This window comes from Nannospalax galili, unplaced genomic scaffold (assembly GCF_000622305.1).
Source record: "Nannospalax galili isolate Female #2095 unplaced genomic scaffold, S.galili_v1.0 scaffold95, whole genome shotgun sequence".
Taxonomy (NCBI): Eukaryota; Metazoa; Chordata; class Mammalia; order Rodentia; family Spalacidae; genus Nannospalax; species Nannospalax galili.
In genome coordinates this window covers 3,983,017-4,009,088 of record NW_008342393.1, presented here as the reverse complement: position 1 = coordinate 4,009,088, position 26,072 = coordinate 3,983,017, and the positions used below count along the sequence as shown (strand labels likewise).

Below are 26,072 nucleotides of genomic sequence, written 5' to 3'. Positions count from 1 at the left end.
TCCAGGCCAGGCCAGTCAGCCTCCTGCTGGGCCATCTGGATGGAGATGCTGTGTGATCTTGTGTGTGTCTGTCTGTGTGCTACAGGCCATGTGGGTGGCTGTAGGGTTATGACCTGGCCCTCCTAGCAAGTCTCTGGTTCCCCTGTGGTCAGTTTCACTTCTGACATCTGGTCAAGTTCACAGCTGGCCAGCTTCCTGCATGGCAGTTTTTACTTTCCCTCTCAGAGATCTGGGGGCAAAGGGCCCCCACTCCTTCCCCCACCCACTTGCAGGAACTTCATGACTACACTTGTAAACTTGCTGGATTTCTGTTAAAACTTAAGAGAAAAATAAGACAGGAATGTACCAAGTTGGAAATTATACTGAGGGCCCCTGATCCACACATGCAAACCCAATGAACTCAAATCATGGAAGCTTCCAGAAAAATCTCTTGGCACCACTTTTCTTTCTTTGCTATTTAATGTTCATCACTTATGTTTTATGTGTAGGTTTCAGGAGGGCCCAAGAAATGATTACACAGGATGCAAGGGGAGGTGACAGGGAGGGTGATTGGGGGGGTCTGGAACTCACAGCCCCCAGTTAAAGGGCCAAAAAAGTTCTCATCTCGGCCCAAAGGGAGGCAGGAGGGGGCCCAGAACCAAACACATGCTAAACCATACTTGCAGCTCCCTCCCTTTCCCCAACTGCTGTGGAGGAAAATACACACAGACTGTCCTGCTCCCCAGATGCCCCAGGGAAGGGCCAGCAGGTGGGGTTCCTCTCCTCATTGCAGATTGAGATCCACAAAATGCTACCTGCTTACAATGCTCCTGGTCGCTTATACAGGGTTTGGAGGACCCTGGGTGGGGAGGGGTGCTGGTCAGTTCGTGCATACCCTGCCTGGGGCACCTTCATGCTAAATAGAGGGAAAGCCGCACTCATTCCAATAGCAAGCAAAACAGAACAGGCCAGGGAGGGGGTAAAAAATGCCACTGAGACCTCATGCCCCTTTCTGGTGGCGCTCAGGAAATCAGTCCTTTGTAGAGAACTTGGTAGAGACCCACCACCGGCCACAGTCCAGTTCTTTCTTGCTGTCTGTTTTTCTTCATTTCAGCCTCCTGGGTGCAGCCAAATCCAGGGCTTTGGGAAGAGGAGGAGTGGGAGCATTCCTCCACGCACAGGCCCTTGGAAGACAGACGCCATCTCAGGCCTCAGCAGTTCTTGGCTTGCCAAGCCCGGGGGCGAGGAAGACAGCCCCATGAAGCTCAGCTTCCTCTGATACCTCTTTGGCAGCAACCCTAGCGGCAGGATCCAGTCTCAGCCCCCAAAGAGGAAGACATGGAAGGAAAGCAAGATGTTTCCTCATGTGGGGTGTGTATGTATGTGTGTGGTGGGATAGGAGTCTTTAGTCCCTGATCCCTAGGGTTGATTCTAAGGGCCAGTGTTGGCTCCAGGTCTATGCCAAGAATGAGGGCACTGACAGATACATCACTTCACAAATATCATGTGGACAAGCCTGACAGAGGCAGACAGAGGCAACTCCCCATTCCCCAAACCTAACTTCATCAGGATGGGCCAATAGACCAGGTCGTCTCCACAGCAGCTGGGCAGGGGCCTGCAAGTGATGGAAGATAGGGCAGACCTGGCTTCCAGACATTTCCCTGAAATTCACCCCATCCTTGCCATCAAGCAACCCTAATGTTTACATTCAGAAAGGAGGGTGTCAGCCTACATTTGATCTCCTTGTTGCCAGATGGCTTAGGCCAGTCTCTGCCTCTCTCTGGGCCTCACTATCTTGTGTGTAAGAGAGGGTTGTAGACTGGGTTTCAAATTGGCTTCCAGCTCAGATAGGCCTGTGATTCTCTTCATCTTTGGCCAGAGGGGAGTAGGGAGGGGCCTGAGGAGAGGCTAGACTACCACGATGCTCCCTGTTCCCCAGTTCACAGTGTAGAGTCCATGGCTCTGATTCTTCAGTACCGCCTGAGTCTCTGGGCCTTTGCCCCTGCTACCATCCCTGGTGTCAACCCCCAGATATGACACCAGCTATGGTGTGGGAAAGGTAGGGAAGGCCTGAGATGGTGATAGGGCAGGGCAGGGGTGGGAGGTCCTGTCTCTCATTGGAGAGGGAGTGTGGTCAGAAGCAAGGGGCCCCTCAGGAGCAGCGACAGGGCTGTGGTTTGGAGATCTGGGCTTGGAGGCCCTGCACAGAGGAACTCAGCTCTGACTGCTGGGCCACCCCAAGGGAACAGCTCCATGGGGGCTGGCTAGAGCATCAGTCGTTGGAATGTGGGGCAGGACAGGGGCTCCAGATCGGTAGGCTCACACAGGGGATGTGGCTGTGGACTCGCTGCACAGGCTTTCCACAATGTCAGCTCTCTGGATACGGCGCAGAGCAGCCAAAAGAGCATCGAGTGTCGCGCTGTCCTGGGCAAACCAGCTGTCCAGCAGGGCATGAACTGGGCAGGCCTCATGGGTGAAGGAGTCTATATGCTCAGGCTGGTAGCCCAACTCGCCTGCCAGATGCCGCCAGGTGTCCCCTGCAGAGCCATTGAGCAGCTTCTCTACCTCCTCACGCTTGGTTGGGGGCAAGCTACTATAGAGGTTGCCATCACCTTTGAGGGCTGCAAAGAAGCAGAGGGTGTCAGTCCCTATCCCTGAACTGCCTTTCCTACAGTGGACCTGGGGGCCTGGGCTAAGACCCAAGAAGGGCTAAGGCATTCTCCTCCTAGTCTAGGGCTAGAGGCCTCTGGATAGCCAAAATGAGGTCCTGGATGGGGCCAGGGTGGGAGGGACCTTGGGGCTGCTGACTCACCCTCTCCTACCCTCAGTGCCTGCACCATCATCCTCCCCACAAGTGCCCCTCCCTCCAACAATCATCAAGGCAGAGGAGGCCACAGTACTCAGCACTCAGCCAGACAACTGCAGCAAGTGTCCTAGGGCCCTATGGGTTGCTAATTAGGGTATACACTTAAACACTTGTTCCCCAGAAGTCCAGGGCAGGAGGCTAATTGCAGCTACTTTGGGCAATAATTAGCCCCCAGGGGGGACAATTAGCCTGATGAGTCTGGATACTTTGGCTTGTAAAAGCCTCCATTTCCCAAGTCATCCCAGTAGAAAACACTTCCCCTTCTCACCTCCCAGTGCCCACCCAACCTCTCTCCTACCTTCTGCCAGTCCCTCCTGGAATCTAATCATAATTGTACCCCTGGTGTTCTGTCTTGCCACTCACCTTGGCCTGAGGTGGTCTGCGTGTGCGGCTGCTGGTCATGGAGGCTCTGGCTGTCCACAGAGATGCCACTGTCACTGTGGAGTTTCTCTCCCTCAGGTGGGGGTGTCTGGTTCACCGGGCGGCTATTGGCCCCCTGCTTGTTTTGCTTGCAGCTGTTCCACCTGGAGCCCAGGGATAGGTCAGGTCTTGGGGTGAGGGGCTGTACCAGCCAATGTGGCTGAGACATTTGCACTCTGATGGATGGGGCCTGGGGCATGACAGGTGCCCACAGTACCCAAGGAGCTTATTTCTTCAATGATCTTAGCCAAAAGACTGAGAAGTGCCAAGTGCTCATTTCCTTATTCATTGCCCCACTCCCCAACACACACACACACCACACACACACACACACACACACACACACACAAACACACAACGTGAAAACTCTGTAACTTTGAGACTGGAATAACTCTGAAATTGTCCAACAAAGGTTCATGGAATGAATGGTGTATAAATAAATGACTTCCCAGAAATTCTACTTTTCCTAATCTACCCTCCTAAAATATTTCCACATGTGAGTAGACACACACACACACACACACACACACACACACACACACACACAGATTTCCTCTGCAGTTATAAGCAACAACAAAAAACTGACCAACTGTATTATGAGTGGTTGTAAATGATCAGATAATCTATGTTCTGAAGAAAGCTCTCCTGATGAGGATTAAGTGTAGGAAACCAGGCTGCCAGGCCCTAGGGTAAGATGAGCCTAAAACTTTAAGTCCAGGCTGTAGTCTCTGCTAAAGGGAGGGGTGCTGAAAACAGTAGCTCTGATAATCCTTGTCTTGCAGAACACTGCGAGACTGGCAGGAGACAGTGTCCTTGTTACAAGTGCAGGCTCTTTGCTCTGTGGGAAAGTGTCTTGGTCAAAAACCCTTAGCTCATCTCCTTGTCCTGAACAAATAACTCAGTTATCCTTAGCTAAGAGATTAGGCCAGGTTAAAGGTTTACTCCTGAGCTAAAAGCTAAAAAGTTCATCATGCTTTTAACTCTAAGAAAGAAAACATTGTGGCCAATAGACTGCAGGATGGGCATTGGTAACCTTGAGTAAAAGTTTAAGCATCTTTCTGGTGCCCGCTAACAGACTATATGTCCTGTTTCTTTGTACCCTAAATCTTTGTATGTGACTGCCATATCCCACATGACTGCCAGTTCTTTCAGATGTATAAAAACCATCTGAATTTTGTAATAAATGGCTTGTTGAAAAGACACAAGTCCCAGGGTCCAAGACTCTGTCACCAGTCAGTATCACCGTCCTTCACAAGAGCAAGGTTCCCTGATGAGCAAGGCACACTTAGGTCACCGGATAATTAAGAGAAAATTTCATTGTAGAAGATGTACAGTGTGTTCTCTTTAAGTCATTAGAAAAACTCTGCATATTTACATATAATAAAAAATTCATGTATGAGCTTTTATATAAAAAATGTACTGTAAACAACTGGGAAAGCTCTATTCCAGAGATTTACCACTAGATGAGTAGGACTCAAGGAGATAAAAGAAGGAAGATTGGGATAAAAGATAAAAGAAGGAAGATTGGGTCTTGGGATTGGGGCTATAGCTGAGTGGTAACAAGCTTGCTTAGCATATTCAAGGATCTGGGTTCTATCCCCAGCACCATACACACACAAAAAAGGTTTTCTTTGCATTTTCTTTTCTTTTTTTTTTTTTTTTAAAAAAAAGCCGGTTTTATTTTGATTTTAAAAACAAAAAAAATTGGAAAATACTTTTAAGTTTAAAAATCCTTTTTGGGTTTTTTTTTTTTTTTTAAAAAAAAGCCGGTTTTATTTTGATTTTAAAAACAAAAAAAATTGGAAAATACTTTTAAGTTTAAAAATCCTTTTTGGGTTTTTTTTTTTTTTTTAAAAAAAAGCCGGTTTTATTTTGATTTTAAAAACAAAAAAAATTGGAAAATACTTTTAAGTTTAAAAATCCTTTTTGGGTTTTTTTTTTTTTTTTAAAAAAAGCACGTATTACTTTGATGATTAAAACGAAACAGAATGGGACATGCATTTAAAGTCTAAAATGCCTTCTAGGAGTTCTTATATGTCTTGAATTCCTTGATGTGGTTATGGCAAGAACTCAAGGGTGACATGGGAGTCCAAGGGTGACTCAGGAAAAGAGACACATGCACAACCAAGTGATTGTGAAGGGGGTTAGGGGGTAAGGACATAAGCAGCCAGAGGTGGCAGGAGTTAAAGAGTAGAGAGCTGCCTAGGGGTGGGGAGGGGCTGGAGCTAGAACAAGAAAGGGCACCTTCTTCTGTCATCTTCCCCTGATCTGCCACGCCCTGGAGTTGGGCACACGATGGTGAGGATGAGTTTAGGGTTGAATTAGCAGGGGCTATGTCTGTGTGTGTTCCAGTTGAGGTCAGAATAAATGTCCCCACTGTGTCCCCTCTTACCTCTTGAAGGCAATGTAGGCCACAAGGCCCACTACCACAGCGGCCAAGATGGAGCAATAGACGGGAATGAGGTTGTCGGTGGTGCCTCGGGTCACTACAGGCTGGGAGCTGCCCATTACAGTGGTCACCATATCTGCCACTGTGCTGGCTACAATGTCTTGCTCTGGAGGTGCCTCAGGCTCCTGAGTGCTGGGGACTGTGCTGTCAGAGCCCTCTGGGGGTGGAGACCTTGTGATCCATCGGCCAGGGATCTCTGGGGAACAGGGTCACAGGAGTTAGGACCTACCTCAGTCCAGTGCTTCAACTTGAGCCCCCAACCGCTGGGATGTTACACACACAGGGTTGGGGCCTGGGATTCTGTATGTGAGTCAGGTTGGTGGAGAAGAGAAAGGACTGACCATCCTGAGACCCACATCAGTGTAGGACCCTGACTTTCCCATACAGAGAATGGAGTCTCTGATGAGAGATTGTCTCTAAGCAACTTTTCAGCTTGGGCTGTGGAACCAGAATTCTATTCTATGTCCAGGAGCTGAGCATGGGCAAAGCACACCAAGAAGTACAAACTGTAGGGAAGTCTCAAGCTGGCCCAATGCCCTAACTGCTTGGAGGAATATAGTTTCTCTGGCCTGGTAAGCATGGCCCTCATGGTTACCTCATGGAAGGTGGGGCACTCAAGTCCGATCAGAGAGGCTCTGCTCTGACGGTGACACTCAGTCCTACTTCCTGTCTTGGATGCCCTGGGCTCTAGGGGGTAGAAGGGTACAACTGGCCTGCTTCCCTCCAGCCAGTTCTTAAGACAGTGGCCAGCATCTGTTTCCTCTTCTGCCCAGCTCCCATACACCCTGGCTCTGGCACCCAGAAAAGACTGGGTCAGGTAGTCTGCACCCTGGATGGCAGAAAGCAGATGACTGGTGAAGAGAGAGCCTATGAAGCAAGTATTGCCCACTGCCACAGGAGGAGCAGTTCTGTGCTTGGCCACCCATGTTGGCCTGCTCATGCCAGCCAGGCATTGCCAACCTCCCTGGCAGAGGCTCCAGCACCTCCTGGCACCAGTGGGAGGGATTTTCCATTCTACCGCCCAGCCAGAAGCAGTGCTAGGGGTTGTGGGCTCTGGATGGTGGCCTGGGGGTACTTGTCTGGGCAAAGCAGTCCGTCCCATCCATTCTCACTTCCCACACTCAGGGCAGGGAGGAAAAGCAGACAGGGCATGCCAGTGGGGTGAAGGGGAGGGCACCTTGCTCTACAGCTCTGCCCCACCTAGACTCCATTGTGCCCACCCAGGCTGGAGTTGAAGCTGCCCATTGGTCCTCTGGGCCTCCCAGGCTCAAGACAGATGATTCAAAGGTCCCATTTTCAGCATCTTCTGAGGGGTAAGGCCCCCAGATGTGAATCTGGAATCCATCTGGCTGGCAGTGGGGAGAAGGCTACCATCTGCTGCCCAGTCCCACCCCTCCCCCATCTTAGTCCTGGGTAGGGCTGGAGGGAGTGGGGCGGGAAGTGGAAGAGACAGCACTGTCTGGGCATTGAACCCTAGAGGGTCTTCTCTTGACTTGCTAGGGTGCTGAACAGGTGGAGGGTACAGTTTGAGCCCTGAGGCTGCAGCTATGATTTGGCTTGGACTGACATCCCTGACCCTGAGTTTGCTGTGAGTGGGCCAGAGGGATGTAAGTTGGGCCCTAACAGAGATGTGGGAGCTGTGGAGAAGGACCAAAGACAGCCGAGTGCCCAGAATACCTTCCCTCACCCCCTCCAGCCCCTCTGATGGGGATGAAGACAAGATCCAGATGTGGCCCTGTCCCTTAGCATTCCAACCAGCTAAGCCCTTGCAAGTCCTGACAGCCATTTCCGGAATGGGAGCTATCAGGAGGAAGAAAGACCAGGTGACCTCTCCTAAACTTCAATGGGCAAGGGGGAGCCTCCTGCCCCAAGGCTGGGTGAGTCACCATGTTGACACCTGAAATGTATATGCAGGAATGTATGTTACATTGGATAGGAACAGGGCTGCCAACCCAAGAATCAAATTCCATTTCCTGAGAGGGACCCTTAGCCTCAGGGCTGCCATTTAACCCTTCAGAGGCTGGAGCAGAAAGGCAAACAGGATAGGAACAAGCAGACTTCTCAAGGGTACCTTCCTCCTTCAAGTGTTTGGGAAAGTAGAGTGGTGTCTAGGAGGAAACTGAATTCTCCAGATAACAGTGCCTGTCCCTCTCCCAACCTTCCTTTGCTCTAATGGTGCCCCTGACCACATGCCCCCATTGGCTGGTCCAGACTTGCCCACAGAATGCCCACTTGCCTGCTGCCCAGCTGCTGAAACTCCCTCCCTGCTCTGCCTAGTACCTGAAGCCAATTGCCTGTCTCCTGGTCCAGAGTAATCTCCACCAGAGCCACCCTGGGGCCTATGCCCCATCCCTCCCCATCTACTCCCCAGAACAGGAAGCTTCAAACAAATTTGGACTCTAAATGCAGTTTACCAGCTACTTGAGTGAGCTCAGGCCTGGGTATGGGGGAACCCCTGGCTGATTGTCAGGAGGTTCCCTAAGGACAGGGGATCTGTATCTTCCACCCAACTAGAGGCTGATTGAAGGCAGAAGCTGTGCTGACTCCATCACAGACAGGGATCTCCAAAGCTGGGGCTGTCTTCTCCCCAGGGAACTAGGGGCTGGGTGATGTTCCCCTCATGGACTAGTGCCAAGACCATCCCTCTTCCTGTAAACTAGGGACTTTCTGAAGGGGGCACTGTTGCTGGCTCAGAGTGAGGGCAGCCTGAGGTTAGAGCTCACAGGGAAACAGCTCCATGGGCATAGCCACAGACAGGTAGACATAAAGGAAAAACATCACCAACCTCCCCATCTCTTGTGACATGGACACTACCAACCAGTGGCCAAGGTGGTTCTAACCAGGCTTCCAGATGCCTCCTTGTTCTCTTATCTAGAGATCCATCCTTCTGCTTCAGGTGAATTATGTCTGATCAAGGCAAGCCCACCAAGCTCCTAGGAGCTGAGAGACCTCCAAGCCCATCCTACCTTATCAAAGACCTCGCAACCCCAGGCCTGCCTCTCCCCTTCCCGATTCCATAGAACCACTTCCCTCATCACCTTGGCCATTCCCTGCAGCCAACCTCTTCTCATAAAACTGCCACAATAATTCCACCCCATCTCCAGACACCACAAGGTAACTGAGTAGCCACCTCAACAACCCTGGTGACCCTATGGCCATCAAAGAAACTTAGGTCCAAAGACAAGAATGACCATCCTGATGTCACTCAGGGATGATTTGGTTTGGGGTACTATGGCCCTAAATCACCACCTGGCGTCATAGCTGAAGGCTATTCTTTCTTGTGGGCTCCAGCCCCTCAGAAAGCCTTCCTCAGGACAGAATGAGGCCAGCTTCCGGTTTTGGCAGCTGTGGCCCCCTTCCCGCTGCTGTGTGTTGCCCCTTTAATCACTAGAATAGCAGTTATAATGGCTTCATCCAGTAAGACGATAATACCGGCTTTCCCACCCTTAGCCCAAAAAGGAAATAGTGAAAAGGGCCTTGTGGTAATGGGGGATCTGGAATCACCTCCTCCCTGGGGGTTACCAGGAAGGGACAGGCTCAGAGAGGGTGTCTGCGAGATGAAGGCCATACGGGGCCCATTCTACCCCTAGAGGGCGCCCTTTCTCATGCCCTCATTTAACCTTGCCCAGGAACAGTGCTCACCCTCGCACTCGGCATCAGCCCGGGGTGTGCACTCGCGCAGCTGGCGCTCTGTGTCCTCGCATACCGTGCAGGGCAGGCACGGGTCCACGTGGTTGGCCTCATCCGAGTATGTGCCCTCGGGGCACTCCTCGCAAACAGTGTTCTGCTTGTCCTGGCAGGAGAGCACGAGCCCCGAGCCTACTTCGCACACACTGCATGCCTCGCAGCGGCCGGTCTCCTCGTCCTGGTAGTAGCCGTAGGCGCAGCGGCACACCGCATCGTCGGCCTCCACGCAAGGCGCCGACATGCTCTGCAGGCCCAAGCACTCCGTGCACGGTTTGCAGGGCTCGGTGGCGCTCACCACATCAGAGAAAGTCACACCTGAGGGCACAGGGAAAGCCGGGAAGCATCAGTCACAGATTTAATAACTTTATCTTTGGGCACTTGAATACGGGGCTGGAATCCCTTCTTCCCCATCCGCAGCTGCAGCCCCTTTCAGCCTCCTATTGACTCCCACTCTCTTTTCCGGAGTCTCTGTTCCCCAGCTTGTGAAAACTGGTGGCTGTAGACTGGAAAGGAGGCTAGGATCCCAGTCCTCCAGACCCCAGAAGAGAGGTCCCCTGGGGAACCCAGCTGTTCAGGTAAATTCCTTGGCAAATCATCCTAGGGAGTTCCCAGCTCTGCACTCTTGCTCCCAGCATGATTAAGGAATGGTATGAGCGTGGTTGCCACACAACCCAAGCACGGGAAGTCTGCCTAAAGCTGTCCATCTGGCCTCATTCCCATGGAGGGAGGGAGAGGGCCTCATGTTGGGTTGAAATGGAAGTGAGACCAAAATTTCCCACCCATGACCATACCCCTGCACCTGCCCAAGGGCTTCATTCTTAGAGGTGGGACCAGGGCTCTAGGCAAAAGAGTTTAGGCACAGCAAGAAGGATAGAAGCTAGAAAGCAACAGAATTTGCATGTACAGCCCTCTGCCCCTTTCACCATAAAAAGGCAGTTTCCAAGCTAACTATGGACTTAACTCAGACCTAGTGAGCACTGGATAATGGAAGGAGTGACTGTGCCTGGGTCCTCCCTTCCCATACAGAGATTAGGAAGGGGCAGAGCCAGATCTCCCTCCCTTCCATCCTGGAAGAGCGCTCTGCATCCTGAATCCAGGAGAAGCCATCCTTGCTCACCAGGTTTAGGAAGCTGAGGACCAGGGAAGTACTTGGGAAGTGGAAGCAGACAGAGCATATGGAGATGAAGAATGGGGGCCTGATGTTGGGTTCTAGGTTAACACCATCTAAAGACATCAAGAGAGAAGATGGAGCTCAGGGTCACATCCTGGAAGGTGTATGGGGGGTGGGGAGTGAGACAAAGAGGGGATGGTCAGAGAGAAGGGAAAGGGGTGCAGGAAGGGAGCCTGGGGAATATTTGCATTTCTAGTCCTTTCCTACAGAGGAAGCCTGTTTTCTTTTCCTAGGGAGCAGGCAGATCTGGATTCAGAACTCACTTCCATAACTTATTAGCTGTATGACTTAACTTCTCTGTGCATTTTTCTTTCTCTGTAAAATACAAAATAATAGCCCAGTATGGTGGTATAGACAGGAGGATCTTGAGTTCAAGATAGCCTGGTCTGCGTAGTGATTTTGAGGCTAGCCTGGGCTATAAAAGGAGACCCTGTCTCAAAAAGATAAATAATTAGGAACTGGAGAGATGGCTCAGCAGTTAAGAGCATTAGCTGCTCTTGCAGAGGACCCAAGTTCCCAGCACCCCCGTGGTGGCTAATGACAATAACTCCAGTTCTGGGGGATCCAACACCCTCTTCTGGCCTTTGAAGCATTGCAAGACATGGGTACACTTATATACATGCAGGCAAACACTCACACATAAAATAAAAAATAATATATATCCCCTCTCACTGGGTTGTGGTGAAGAATAAGTGAAATTCATGGCCCTTGACACGCCACAGGGATCCTATGAATGTTGGGCTCCATGGATGAGCAGTGATGTTTAGTGGTTGAGATGCAATCAGATAGCAGAAAGTACTTCTAAACCTAAACAGCCAAGGCAGAACATCTGATCACTACAAATGAGAGGGTGCTATGTAGTGAGGTGGAGTGGTGGAGGCTTAGTCACAATGGAGGGAAAGAGCAAAGCCCAGCTCCTGGGAAAATATAGAAATTAGTGGAAGACTCCTGGGAGCAGCTTTGGATAGTGTGAAAACTGTGGTCTTTTTTGGCATGGCATGAAGGCAGGAGCTTAATAGGCTTCCTTGTGGAAACATTTTGAGGATGGAGGGAAAGTCCACTGGGGTATCCAGCCCATAAAGTGGGCTTGTAAAACTGGCCTGTTAACACAGCTGGAGGGGAGTGTGGCAGGGGGAACAGGGAGGGGAAGGGAAGGAGGAGGGAAAGGGAAGGAGAGACTCCCACAGCCACCTCTGAGCTGCCCTTGGTTCCTGTTGTCCTTCCTTTTCCCTGATTCCTGACCTGCCCTCTCCTGGGCTCCCAGCCCACCTGCTGCTGAAGAATGGTACACAGGAGGGAGAGGGGTGTGATCTAGGACATCTACACCTAGGCAATGAGAGACAGACTTTGGTAGCTCCAGGACAGATGATACCTCTGTCCTGGGATGAGGACTCTCTGAGGCCAGGGCAGAACAGACGTCAGCTACCAAGGGGGTAGAGCCTTTCTACCCAGGCCAGGTGTCCCCTGCCGGGGACAGGGTTATAGAACTCACAAGCACAGAGGTGGAAATTCATGTGGTTGGGAACACTAAGGAGTCAGGGTTGCCTGAAGAATGGACGGACTAGGGAGAGGGCATACAGAGGTAAAACCAGGTTGGCAGGTGGGCTCAAAGTTCTCAGCTCTGTACCCCAGTTGCCAGTAGCCCTCTTAGTGGGCATTGAATGCCAGGCAGATTCAGAATCTTACTGGCCACAGGCAGGGAAACAGCTCTACATTGGGCTCCAAGGCAACGGCAGAGCAATGAGGTGTTCAGCAGCAGAGACAGAGACTCCTGCTGCCCAAAGAGCACAGAACTCATACATGAATAAGACCAGGGTCAAGGGGTTCTGATGCATCATCCCCCTCCCCGTGCCACTTCTCCACCAGCTCTGGAAGATGGGCTTCTCTCCTTGTGAAGGAACTGCCAGCTAACTCCCCTCTGCTGTCCCCACCCCATGTCACCCCATGTTAAGGACATCCTTGTACTTCAGCTCCTATCCCTGCTCCTTCTGCAAGCTAAAGAACAGTGAGCCTGGGGGAGGGGCAGCCACACCCTCCCAGGATCCCCCAAGGTCAGTTTCCAGAGCAGCCAAGATTTGATTCTCCTCCCCTCCCCCAAAACCCACAGAGGGTAAGTTGCAACCATTGATCTTGCAGCCCAGAAGGTATTTTTAGCTGGTCTTAGCATTGGTTTCTCCTCCCTGCCTGGCCACACTCTTCTACTTGGGGGCTGGGTAGAGGGCCCCCTCCGGGGATCCCCCACCAGATCCTCTCCTTCCTCTGCACATTCCCTCATTCATTCAGCATCTCTCTTCCTCTTCGATTGGGTCCCACCCACTTCTGGTGACCATACAGGGTGGGCAGGGGACCGGTCAAGAGGTAGAGCACTTACAATGCCTGCACTGTACATGCTCTGCTGTCCCCCATTTGTCACCCAGTACTCACTGTCCAGGCAGGGCTCGCACACAGTCTGGTTGGCTCCACAGGGCTGGGCCACACCCTCCCCCAAGTTGCAGGCTTTGCAGCACTCTCCACTGTGGGTGTACAGGCCTGTGGGACATGTCTCCTTGGCACCTCCGAGGGACACCTAGGTAGAAGGAGGTCAGGATCAACTTGACAGGAGAAAGGGAGTATCTTCCAAAGGATCAAACGCCTCCCTTCTAATGCCTTCTATTGGAACCACCTGGGCTGGGATGAGCTCAACAGGGAGGCATTAGGAGGATCAAAGCTGGCAGGAAGGAAGGCAGTGGGGGACAGGGCGCCTCTTCGGGCTGCTGGGGTGTGAGGTCAGAGCCTCAGAGGCTAACCTTCTGCAAAGTTCACCTTGGGGTTACAGCCCCTCTTGGAGGTCTGAGGATACAGCACATAGACAAGGCAGCCTGAGATCCTGTGGAGGGTCTTCCAGCAGGGACACCAAGACTGTCTGGACAGGTTGCAGCTTGCACAGGACTCCTGGCCGAGGGACCAGTGGAGCTGAAATGTGGCCCAAACTCTACTTGCTAAGCCTCACACCTGCAGGGCTGGGATTACCCAGAGGCAGGGCCTTTTCCTAACAAAGGGGAACAGGGTCCTTCTCCGGGTACTAATTCCACATATTAAATATCAAGAGGAAAGCGTCTATATCCAAGAGCAGAAGACAGAGGGCTGAGGTCTTGGATTTAGATACTGACTCTGTACTGGGGGTTTCTGTCCTGTCCTGATTTTCCTTTTGGAGTCTTCACATCTTTACAGATAGAGACAGTGACAGCTTGGTGCCAGGGCAAAAGACAGGCTGATGGGAAAGTCTAGAGCCAAGACAGTGGCTGTTCTTACCACCCAGCAGCCCTGTCCCATCAGAGTAGACTTCCAGTCACCAGCCTTCCCCCATCCCCTCCTCTCTCATCCCATGTGGCCACTGGGAACAGAGCTGGAACCAGAGGAAAGGGGAGTCAGATTCCTGCCACTAAAGCATCTTTGCTCATGGATGGAACAACTTAGCACTAGATTCCCCAGAGAGAGGGGCTGCTGGAGGCTCACTTTGTTTCTGTTCCTTAAAGAACAATCTTAATGTCTAATAAAACTCCAAAGCCTTCTCTGTTGGCTCCAGACCTTGCATCTCCCATCTGATGCTGAACAGTGTGAGTTTTGGGGTTGTAGGACCAAGGAGCTTTGTAAGGTTGTTTGGGGGGCTTTTCTGTACTGCTTCCATGTTGGAAAGAGCTTTATCAAGACACTCTCCTCCCTCCATTCTTAAACAAACAAACAAAAAACAGCAACCGTGTGGTCTCACCAGGGTTTGATGGAGAAAGGAAACAAGGAGGCAGGAGAAACCCAGAGTTCTGGCCTAGGGGTAGCATGGTCCCCATGAGCTCAGCAGGGAGGGTGCAGGCAGCAGAGGAAACTGCTACCATCTCTTTCCCGGTGCCAGCTGTAGGCAGTACTGGTAACATCTGCAGACCAGGAAGCTTGAGGTCCCAGATGTAGGCTTCCTCCAGGAGGTAAGATTCCAAAAGGATCTGTTCTGATTTCCTTTCATCACTTAGGGCTCCTGTCATCCCCATCCCTCCCAGATTAGGCAGACTGGGGACTGAGGTTGTCCCCATGTTGAAGACGCACTATCTGGCACATAGTACGGAGCCAGTGTTTATGGAATTTAAGAACATGAAAATACCATATGTCCTCAGTTATCTAGAAATGTGAAAGAGTGCCTTTGGATAACTGTGTGTCCCTGGGGTCAAAGGTGTACTTTCGTCATCTAGTGGCTTTCTTCTGCAACAAACCCGCAGCTTCCCCAGGGCTGTGCACTTGCTGTTAGCAACAGAGATCACTCAGGGCTGCAATGCAGCAGTGCGCTTGTGTTCTTGATCCCAAATGACCACCTTTTTGTCTTTTTGTCAGCTTTTTGATAGTTTCTCTGTCCCTTCCCTTCCTGTTAAGGTATCGGTTGTCACTTCTTGCTGCTATCACAGTGTGACCTGAAGAGTCCCTCTCCCAGAATTGTAATGTGTCAGGTCTAATGGAATCTTTAGGAATGATGCCACTGGACTAGGTAGAAAGCTGGCTGGGAGCCATGCACACACATGCCTGTTATCCCAGAATAAAGGAAGTTGAGAGAGGAAAATCTCCAGTTCAAGGCCAGCCAGGAATGCATAGAAGGAACCACTGCATCAAAATAGAAAACCAAAGCTGGGCATGGTGGTGCACGCCTTTGATCCTAGCACTTGGGAGGCAGAGGCAGGCAGATCTTTGTGAGTTCAAGGCCAGCCTGGTCTACATAATGAGTTACAGGACAGCTGGGGCTACAGGGAGACCCTGTCTTAAAAAGACAAAAAAGACAAAAACAAAACAAAACAAACAAACAAACAAACAAACAAACAAAACAACAACAAAAAAACAAAGGAAAAGGAAAAAAGAGTGGCTAGATGGAGCTGATAGAGAGGGGCAGTAGTCTGAGCCCAATGTTTGAGCATAGTCACTGCCCACTCCAATGCCTCTGTCATTCTGAATCCTGACTTACGGCTGGAGTGATAAGGGACAGATTTTGAATTTCTCTGTGCCTCTCTTCCCTCACCATTAGATAATCCTGGCAGTATGTGCCTCAAGTTGCTGTATTAAATGAATGAGTGAATATGGTGTCAATGTTCTTTGAGACCCTTCTCTCTCTTCCAGTGTGTTTCTTGTTGCCTTTGCGGTCCTGGGATATGTTTCACTTAACCAAGTTCAGCAGAGAGCTGGGCTCTGGAGAGTGCATATTGGGGGGGGGGGCGGATGGATGGTCTTTGTGGGTAGTGTGGTAGCTTTGGGCAAGCACTTCTGCCAAGAACCTGCTCTCCCCACCCTCTGTCTTCTTTCTCCTCTCAGGACTTGCCTTTACAGTTGAGGCCACATAATCAGTATTCACGTCTGTGTTTGTGTTATGCTCCGTCACAAAAATCCTAGACCTGCTACTAAGTAGTATGTGATTTTGAGCATCCTAATCTTCCTAGATCTCGATTTTCCCGTTTAAAACATGGGTTGATTATGATTCCTGCACTGGGTTGCTGTGAGAACTGAATGAAATAACTTATGCAAATCTGTCTGTCATATAGTAGGAATTCAGTCAATGCTAGTTATTGAGGAAAGAGCTTATCTAGGGAGGATGAGATGCTGACCCCAGGCAAGACAAAGCAGGAGGGAGCTGTCAGCCAAGCAAGAAAGCGTGACTAGAGTTCAGGCTAATTGCTCCAAGATCGGATCCAAATTGATCCATTTATCAAAATGACAGACCCATTTGCCTGAAAGTTATATTCTATTGCCTTTATTCATTTCAAAGTTGATAGACTGACTTCTCCATTTTTCAGAATGTTTACAATCCATTTTTGTCATTGCAGGTCTTTCATCTCTTAGATGAATTGACCATAAAGCATCTATTTTTTTTAATTGGGCAAAACAGAAAACACACCAGTGTTTGGAACTATATGAATGCTTCCACAGGCTCAGTCCTGACCATTCACAACAGCTTCAAAGAAGATTCCATAGCAAATGGCCCCATGATGCCAGCCCACATGGAGTGAAAGAGGCTTCCCAGCATCTGGAGGGTCTTAAGTAGATGCAAACCTGACCAGTCACACCGACACATGGCTCCACTCCCCACCCCTTTGGGTAGCCACTGAGTTGTAAGTAGGAGACCAGAGCTAATTACCAAAAAGCTGCCTTATGGAGACTTGAAGAGATGATGGTGCTCTGCAGATACGGAGAAAGGGAGTGGCTCTGTTCAGAAGCAAGGAGCAGGATCTAACCCATCCCTCAACAGTGGAAGTTCAGGGCCACACCTCCTTTCATGACCAGCAAATTGGAGGGAAGCTGGAAAGGAGCTGAGCATGGGGAGGTAAGAGTAGGCATGCCTCCCAGCTCCCAGCAGGGCATCTCTGCTGACTAACTGGGGGAGCCATCCCTCCTGCTGAATCTCCTGGAGGTCAGCTTCCTAACCTGTACAATGGGAATAACTAAATTTACTTTGCTGGGTAAGGGGTATCTAAAGCAAGGATGAGTGCCCAGGACAGTGCAGGACACATAGTAGGCACTTCACAAATTTTATTATGCCCTCCTCTCCAACTCATCCCCTAGGGAGGAAGCTTGGTGTTGGAGCCAGACTGTGCTGGCCGGGTGGGGTGGAGGCCTTTCCATCCCCAAGCCGCCTAACCAGCCACCCTCCACGCCAGCGCGGACGCTCCCGCCGCCCATTTGCAGCCCTCGCTACTGCATCCCTATTAGGCGCATTAGCCAGCCCGGCGGCTCCGGTTACAGACGTCTGAATGACAAAGTGCCTCCATTACCGGCGCGGCCCGCCAGCGGACCCGCCGGGACGCACTCTGGTTTCAGCACTCTGCAGCGGCGCAGGAAAAAGCTCGGACAGCAGTGGTGTGCTGAACCGGGTCCATACTGGACAGCCCCGAGATGGAGGCGGAAGCCAGAACGACAGGGGCGGAGGTCGGCAGGTTCTGTGCTGGGGGTTGGGGGAGTCCACCTTCTCGTGACAGCTCCCCAACCCCACCCCCACCCCGTCCGGCTCTCCTCCTTCCTCGTCTCTTCTGGGCTCCAGGACATTCTCCCCTGCCCAGGTTCCCTCCTCCACGATCTGAGCCACACTCCTCTACCACAGTCCCTCCTCCCTACCTTTCGTGTCCATCTCCGAACCTGGCCCCCAAAGCACTTCTAACCAGAGTTAGCAAACGCCCCGGTTGTCGCTCCCAAAACCCCGGAGGAAGCCACAGGTACCAACAGCTCCAGGGAACCAGGGCTGAACTTTGAGGACAGGGCCAGGGCTCGGAAAGATTCTCTGTCTGCTCACCTCCATATCACACTTCCTGTCTGACCCTCAGAATGATGTCAACCCCACCCCCACGGTGAAACGAAGTAGAGCAGGGATGCCCGGCTGCCCTCTTGGGTAGGGAGAGTAGACAGAGAGCGGGAATCAGGCGAGGGACCATCCAACCACAGGACTCTGGCCCAACTTAAACAAGTTGTTTAAACCCCTTTTTATCAGTAAAATGGAGATTTGGGGGTGCGATGCTCAGTTGAAAGATGATGGTGGAGGGAAGAGTGAGGCTGCCACTTTCATTGCCAATCTTCCTGGAGATCTGGTTAGAAATACCCAGAATACTGGGGCTCTTAGGAGGAGGACCTAACAACCTTAGCCCAGTTGGTACCTCTGGACAGCAACCTCACAGAATCCGAGGCATCGGAGCAGCCGGGTCTCATAAGGGAGGGAATTCACTGACTTTGACCAAAGGCCTCGGCCTATGGGGCAGGATGTTGACCCTGCTTGCTCAGGAGCCGAGGTGCGCGGAGGTCGCTTAGCTTAGAACCCGGGCAGTGCGCAGCCCCAGGCGCGCACACAGCTGCAAATGGCAATCCCGCGCCGCACAGCGCCCCCTGCCGGTCGTCTCCTGTCTGCGCAGCCCGGAGCTGGGCCCCGCCGGCGGACGGTCACCGCCTTAAGCGTTCCGGGGCTCTGCATCCCAAGACTTGGCTTCGGTCTGGTCGCAAGATGCGGTTCTCTCCCTACCGTTCGAGGGCGTTGCTTCTACGCGTGTGAATAGGCTCACTGAAGAGCCTGCCAGCTTGGCGGAATCCAGGGAGTGGATTCGACCCGGTGAAGTGGGCGCTCCCTTCCCAGCCCGGGATGTCCAGTCGCAATTCCCGAACTGGGCGAGGCCGAGAAAGAGCATTAGAACCAGCGCGGGAAACGTCTGTGCTTCGGTTCTATCTTCCTCCATCCTAGAGTCCTGCGGTAGGGCAGGTGGGGTCCCGAGCACTTTAGGGTACGACTTGCTTTCCATCTCTCTACCTCTTTTCTGGCCTCCTTAAAACCCACTTCTCCCTCTTCTATCGCTCTGCCACTCCCGAAGCGCTCCCTTCGACGCCCCTCCCCCCTATTGTCTGGCCGGTCCCCATTGTCCATGCCGGGTCCCCTCTGCCTCCAGTCCCTCCAGCCTCCTCCCCCATTGTTCCATCGCGCGCCCCTCACATTTCTAGTCCCGCTCTCATTCCCCCTCCTTCTCTCGCCTCGGTTTTGTCCCACAGTTCCCCAGAGACCAAGACGCTGAAGGGAAAGTCCCCCTCGGGATCCCAGCATTTGCGTGCGGTCCTCAAAAGACCCCAGACATCTGTAATCTCCAGGACCCCCTCCTGAGAGACCCCTCCCAGTCCCTTGCACCACCTCCACAGCAGTACCCAAGGACCAGCATCAGTGCGACAGTCTTGTGCGCATCTCTGTCCTGGGACTCAGGGTCGCCCTGACGCTCAGAGAGTCCTAGAAGCTCCTCAGTGAGTCCCGGCACCGCGGCTCCTCCGCCACACATTCCCAGCATCTGGGACCCTAACGCTCTATTCTGTTTACTGGGTGATGGCCCCGGGGTCCCCTTGGGGTTCCGCTCTTGGAAAAGGCGAACAGGCGTCCACCCGACTAGCACTCACCCCTAGGAGCAGCAGCTGCAGAAGCAGGAGCGGCCGGTCCATGGCGCGGCCCGCAGCACCTGCCCCCATAGCCTGCCTCTAGCAACAGCGCTCTGCTTCCAGCTCAGTCGGCTCTGCGGACGGATGAAGCTGCGCTGAGATGCGCTGCGCTCCAGCTCCCGCCGCCGGCTGGAGCTGGCTGAGGCTCCGCTCGCTCTGGCTGCGGGCGGGCGGGAGCAGCTGGGTGAAGCCGGTACAGCAGCCCCGCCTCCTCCCCGCCCACCCCCGGAACCGCACCCTCCCGCCCGGCAGCCTCGGGTTAGAGAGTCCTCCGGAGGAGCGAAGGAGGCGTGTGGGAAGCCGCGCCCGCGTGCCCGGCTGAGGCTTCTCCGTGCTGTCCCACCGCGCCCACCAACCCAGTGCACCGCGGGTTCTGCTAAGCATCAGTCCCGGATGCTGTGCGCTCAGAGGCCAGGGCGTACTCCCGGTGGCAGTTACTCTTCCTCCGCCTGCCGCCCAGCAGCGTTACCTCTCTTAGGCATCCGCTGCAGCCCCAGTGCCTAGTTCCTTACCTAGCCGGTAAATCCTCCGATTCCCATTTCCCCATTTGGGAAAAGGCTAAGGGGAGGGAAGAGGGCAGGCGGCCTGATCTTATGTACAGTAGGGACGTTCAGGATGGAGTCCATCTCAACATCATTCTCTCTCTCTCTCTCTCTCTCTCTCTCTCTCTCTCTCTCTCTTTGCTTCACACATGCTAAACAAGCACCCTACCACTGAACTGAACCTTTAAAATAATGTACTCGAAGGAGTCACAGGTGTGCACATAAAACCCAGGAATACACACAGTCTCAAGCTCACCTGCACATGTGCCCATGCACCCCAGATCTACCCACGCCATCTTCAAGCACTCTTGTAAACTTGCTCATCCTACAAGGGTCCCTATACAGACCAGACAGGCATCTATGCACACATGGTGTGACATTCACATACATACCCTATGGATGTATACATGCACAGTCACACCCACAAAAGCCCCTACATGTATTCATGAACACACATGCCTATACAAGGACACAGATGCATCTTCAACAATATAGACTTCACTAGAATGTGTTTTCAATAGGCTTATGAGCTTCCTACAGTCAGGGACTATAGTTTTTTCTCTGACTGGTCAATAGAACTTTGTAGAAGGGACTCAATGGGAAAGTGGCTGAATGGGTTCACACCTACAGACCTATCCATGTACTTACTATGTAAGTGTCCTGAGGACCACACTTGTCATGCTGTAGAAAATTTGGCAGATCATATCACCTGTACACCAGGGAATGTGCAGTCTATGTTTCATGGGAAGCATCACTTCATCCTTTTCTGGTTTCCAGACATCAGGGCCCTGGAGCAGAGCTGTGAGGAGACAAGTCTGAGAAGCACATCCTAGTACCAGATGTTGGCTATGTCTGGACTCCAGTTTCTCTTCAAAAACATGGTCCCAAATAATAGAAACAAGGGGCAGATCAAGAGCACTTATAAAGAGGTGATTTCCTAGGTCAACTAAATGTAATTCACCCATACATGGGGGGCGGGGAACCTGCTCTATGGATATCTCCTATGTAACCAATGAAGTCCAACCCAGCAGGCAGTCCCCAGGAAGGACAGATAGACATTGTGGCTTCCACCATTCATCTTCATGAGCCACCATGGCTGGACATAAGAGTCTAGCAGCATTAAGTCCCTGAGGACTCCCTCCTCCTGGACAGAGACCACTTCCAAGATGTCCCTTCCCCCACAGCTTTTACAGACCTGCCTTGCTCACCGGTGAATTCATGGAAGGCAGGAAGGAGAAGCATTAGTACTTCCAGCCGCTTTGAGCTGCTTACCACCAAGCCTATCGACAGTATGGCATTAATTTAAATACTCCCATTATTAATTTATGATCCCAGTTACTATTATTGCCAAGGTTATCCATCTCAACACAATTTAATATGACCCACACCACCATGGCTGGGCCGGGGTTATTAATAATTTCCATGGTCTTGATCATTTAAGCCTTACTTGAACAATTACACACAGCAATCGTTACTATTATTAGCAGTATTTCTATGATTAAGCCCAAGCACAAGCCCGAAGTGTATTGCTAAGTGCTGGTGGGGAGAGTGGCTGCAAAGGGTGTGGAGGAAAGAGCCCTGCATTGGGAGTCAGACGGACCTGAGTAAGAATGCTTGCCTTCATCCCTATTGCCTACTCCTTAGGAAGGCTACACAGTCTCTCTCTCATGGCCTTTGCTTTCTCATCTGTAAGATGGAACTTTTGAAGGGATATGGCAAGGGCCAAGGAGTAATGCAATGTTCCTCACAGGAAGGACTCATCACTCTCTTGTGCATATTTACTGAGCACCTGCTACAGACCATACATACTCTTAGACACTGGAAATTCAACAATAGATAAAAGCAGCTATGTAGGGCTGATGGTTGAGTGTATTAGTTATTTTATGTGAAAGTGTCTGGTTAGCTTTTTAAAAATATGTTATTTACTATTTTTATTTTGTGTGTATAAGTGTTTTGCCTGCACGTATGTAAGTGCTCCCATGTCATGCAATGCTTGCAGAGGTCAGAAGTGGGCGTCAGATCCCCTGGAACTGGAGTTATGGATGGTTGGTTATTAGCTGCCATGTGGGTGCTGGGAACCAAACCTGGGTCCTGTGCAAGGGCAGCCAGTGCTCTTAACTGCTTAGTCATCTCTCCAGCCATCTGGTTAGTTTTTTATTGTCAACATGATACAGTCTAGAGTCGGCTGAGAAGAAGGAACTTCAATTGGAGAATTTCCTTGATCAGAGTGGCCTGTGGCCATATCTGTGAGAGACTCCTTTGATTGATGATTGATATGGGAGGGCCCAGCCCACTGTGGGCAGCACTATCCCTAGGCAGGTGGGTCTGTGTTATATAAGAAAGCTAGCTAGGCATGGAAGAGAGAGCAAGCCAGTAAACAGCCTTCCTCCATGGATCCTGCCTCCAGGTTCCTGCCTTGAGTTCCTTCCCTGACTTTCTTTAATATAAGCTGAAATAAACCCTTTCTTAGCTGAGTTGCTTTTGGTCATGGCATTTATTACAGCAATGAAAAGCAAACTAGAACAGAGCATTATTATATAATGTGGCACCTTAGCTTGATCATACCATAAGCAGCACAGCTGTGATCAGAATATTCCTTTCTTGGGACATCCATATCACCATGACCACAACCACCTTACCCCCAAACCAGGGTTTACCTCTATGACCACCACCATAACCACCACCATCTCCATCACTACCACTTTTACCAGTATCTCTGCTGACCCTAGCACCACCATGATCCCCACCTACCCAGATCATCATGACCACAGTGATGATTAACTTTCATTGTCAACTTGACTGGATTTAGAATCACCCTGGAAGCACAGCTCTGGGCATGTCTATGAGAATGTTTTCTGAAAGTTTTAGTTGAGGAGGGAAGACCCACCTTGAACGTGGTGATACCATCTCATGGGTTGGAGTCCCATGCTGAATGCAAGGAGAAAAAATGAATGAAGCATCTGCATTTGTTTATCTCTGTGTCCCAACTGCTGTGACCAGCCCCCTCATGCTCCTGCCTACATGCCTTCCCACCATGATGGACTGGACCATCAAACCATCAGCCAAAATAAACCCTTCCTTCCTTAAACTCTTTCTTTGCTTTATCAGGTATTTTGTGACAGCTATTAAAGAACTATGACCATTATCACCATCGTCACAGACAATCCCACCAACCCTAGTACTGCATGACCCCCCCAACAGTCACCATGACCATTATAACATTTTCTACTAATCCCAGCACAATCTTACCACTATCATCACAAGCACCTCTTTTAACCCAACACTCTTCTACCACCATCAGAATAACTATCAGAACCATTTCATCTACCGTCACCATGATGGCTACGTCCATCATCATATTATCACTACTATGACTGCTATGTTACCGTCAATGCTACCACCATCTCCATCATCATTATCACCTGCCTTCCTACAACTAACTACACCACCACCAGCAGAGTTCCCATTCCTATTAGAGCGAGATGCCTCAGTCCATCATCCCTTGCCCTAAGCAAGATATCAGAGCCCCTCAGAGCTACTGCCTGCCTGAGCCTAATTCCTTGCTTCTGACCCCCAGATTGAGTAGTCTTCAACTGCAAGTGGTCCTATTCAAGCTTCAACAAGGCACACTTTCTCCTTAGCCATCTTTTCCCTAACCACTGTAAGATGGGACATGGGGAGAGGGGTTTTAGGAGCTGACCAAGGGGATTCATTAGAAGCACCAAGGAGGCAGTACTTTTCCTGGAGGGTCCTCTAGAGTAATCTCCTGTAATAGAACTGCACATAGAGAAGACCTTACTCCACTACACACACACACACACACACACACACACACACACACACACACACACACAGGCTTCCTGCACCTATACTAAGTGACTCTAAGGCAAAAGGATGGAGAATATCAGCACAGCTCAACACGGGGCTGGATGGGGTGGGTGGGAAGCCACATTGTCAGGAATCCCAACAGGAGGGGCAACCCCTTCCCTGTTCCGCTCATCACCCCACCATCACCTGCCCCTCTAGGAAGATGCCCCCTTTATAGATAAAGAGACTTATAAAGACTTAAAGCGGTGAATCAGCTTGCCCCATAGGGAAGTTGTGGCACCTGCTGTTCCACTGTTCTGCACAGGGCAGTCCATTCCCACCTTTCCCCATTAACATTCCATCCCAGGTCACTCCTCCCCTCTACCCCAGCTTCTCCAGCTTTCCTTCACTTCTCTAGACTTAGAGCAGCTGCTTATGAACTGGAAGGCAGGACTCAGTCTCAGAGGGGCTGAGTTATGTCTCCAGCTACCACCCAGCTGCTCCCTCCTGGTGCACATAGCGGAATGTGGACTTAGACGCCAAATGGGATGAACAGAGAGGTATGATATGCCAGAGGGGAAGGATGAACTCTGCCAGCTCTCATCTTTCCTGCCTAGAGGGAATCACTTCTAATTCTCCAGTCTCATGTCCAACCAGAAAGGGAGCTGCAGGAGGTGGGTCAGGGGAAAGGAAAGAGGAAGTGCTAGACCTTCCCAGCTGTATCCCATCTGCCCTGGGCAGGCAGCCAGGCAAGGTAAGTGAAACCGCCACCCCCATTAGAAGCCGACTTGGTGGCTTTGAAGCGTGATGCCCTGATTGCCTCCAAGCTAACTCCTCTGGGCCACAAAGGTGGGGCCCAGGGATTGGTTCCGGGTTACAGAGCATCGATTCTGGAGCTGAATTGGTAGTGAGGGGGTTGCAAAGAATTAGTAATTTTGGAGTCCAGTTAGATTAACTTGAGCATCAAAGTGGGCCACTTGCACAGTGCCCTCCCTCCTCACTGTCTGGTCCAGGACGGAGGCTGACACTGCCTCCCACCAAAAGGAGCTCCATCTGACCCACATTCAGCAACCTCGCCTGCCTCCAAGGCTGACATGAGGTATGCCCCAGGAGAATTTCTTGCTTTCTTCCTCTAACATGATGGTAGTGTTGGGCAAAGGCTTATACCTTCTGAGCTAAGGTCTTTTCCTTTAAAGGTCTGGGCCACACTCACATGACTTGTCAAGCAGCCATAAGATCTCATCAATTCATTCAGACTCAGGTGGTAGGGACACTGTTTTCCTCAGATTTTGTGTCTTGGGGAAAGATGTTATCATGAGGCGTGAAGAAGTTGGGAGCCAGGGCCTCAGGACAACCATCTCCTCTATGACTCCAGGATCATCTTGGCCTGGGCCCAGCCTCTCTCTTCTCTGAGCACAGGAGATTCCTCTCTATTCTCCATTCTGATCCTTTTAGTCCCAGGGACATGGAAGTAACTCTGTGATTAAAGATTGGGTTTTTAGTCTAGTCATTTGTTCTCGTATTTTGCTTGTTTTTTGAGTCAGGGCCTCATGAATCCCAGGCTGGTCCTGAACTTGATTTGTAGCTGAGGATAACCTTGAACTTCTGTTTCTCCTGCCTACATCTCCCAAGTTCTAGGATTACAGACATGCAGTACCATGCCCAATTTATAGGGTTTTGGGGTTGAACCTAGGGCTTTGGGCATGCTAGGTAAGCGCCCTACCAACTGAGCTACATCCCTAACCCAGATCTGGTTCTTTATTTTGGTTTTTGAAACAGGATTGAACTAGATAATGTTTCCAGGATGACCTTGAGCTCCAGATCCTCCTGCCTTCACCTCCCAAGTACTGAGATTACAGATATGTGCCACAATGCCCAGATGGTTTCAGTCTGCTCTCTATCCTGTATCTAAGGACAGAAAATAAGACCAACTGTTGCAAGACCCAGGTGCCAGTCTACTTACTTGCTGAGTGGTGATGAGCCCATCCATTCCTTGCTCTGAGCCTGTTTCCTCATCTGTAACATGGGCATAAGATAGGCGGCTCTCAGCGGTTAAGAGCACTGACTGCTCTTGCAGAGGACCCAGGTTGGATTACCAGCACCCACATGGCTGCTAACAACTGTCAGTAACTCCAGTTCCAGGGGAATCAAACACCCTTTCTGACCTCCAAGGGCATTGCATGACATAGGTACACT

The 26,072-nt window shown here is 51.1% G+C and overlaps 1 protein-coding gene across 1 annotated transcript; it reads right to left on the bottom strand.

Moving 5' to 3' along the window:
* Positions 1 to 450: 450 nt before the first annotated feature.
* On the bottom strand, positions 451 to 19,685 carry Ngfr (nerve growth factor receptor). Its single transcript, XM_008838312.2, has 6 exons — positions 19,489 to 19,685; positions 12,997 to 13,138; positions 9,357 to 9,716; positions 5,658 to 5,910; positions 3,209 to 3,369; positions 451 to 2,600 (listed from the first exon to the last, which is right to left on the bottom strand). The coding sequence occupies exons 1-6, from the start codon at positions 19,555 to 19,557 to the stop codon at positions 2,299 to 2,301; spliced, it is 1,287 nt and encodes a 428-aa protein (XP_008836534.1). The 5' UTR covers positions 19,558 to 19,685; the 3' UTR covers positions 451 to 2,298.
* Positions 19,686 to 26,072: the final 6,387 nt, after the last annotated feature.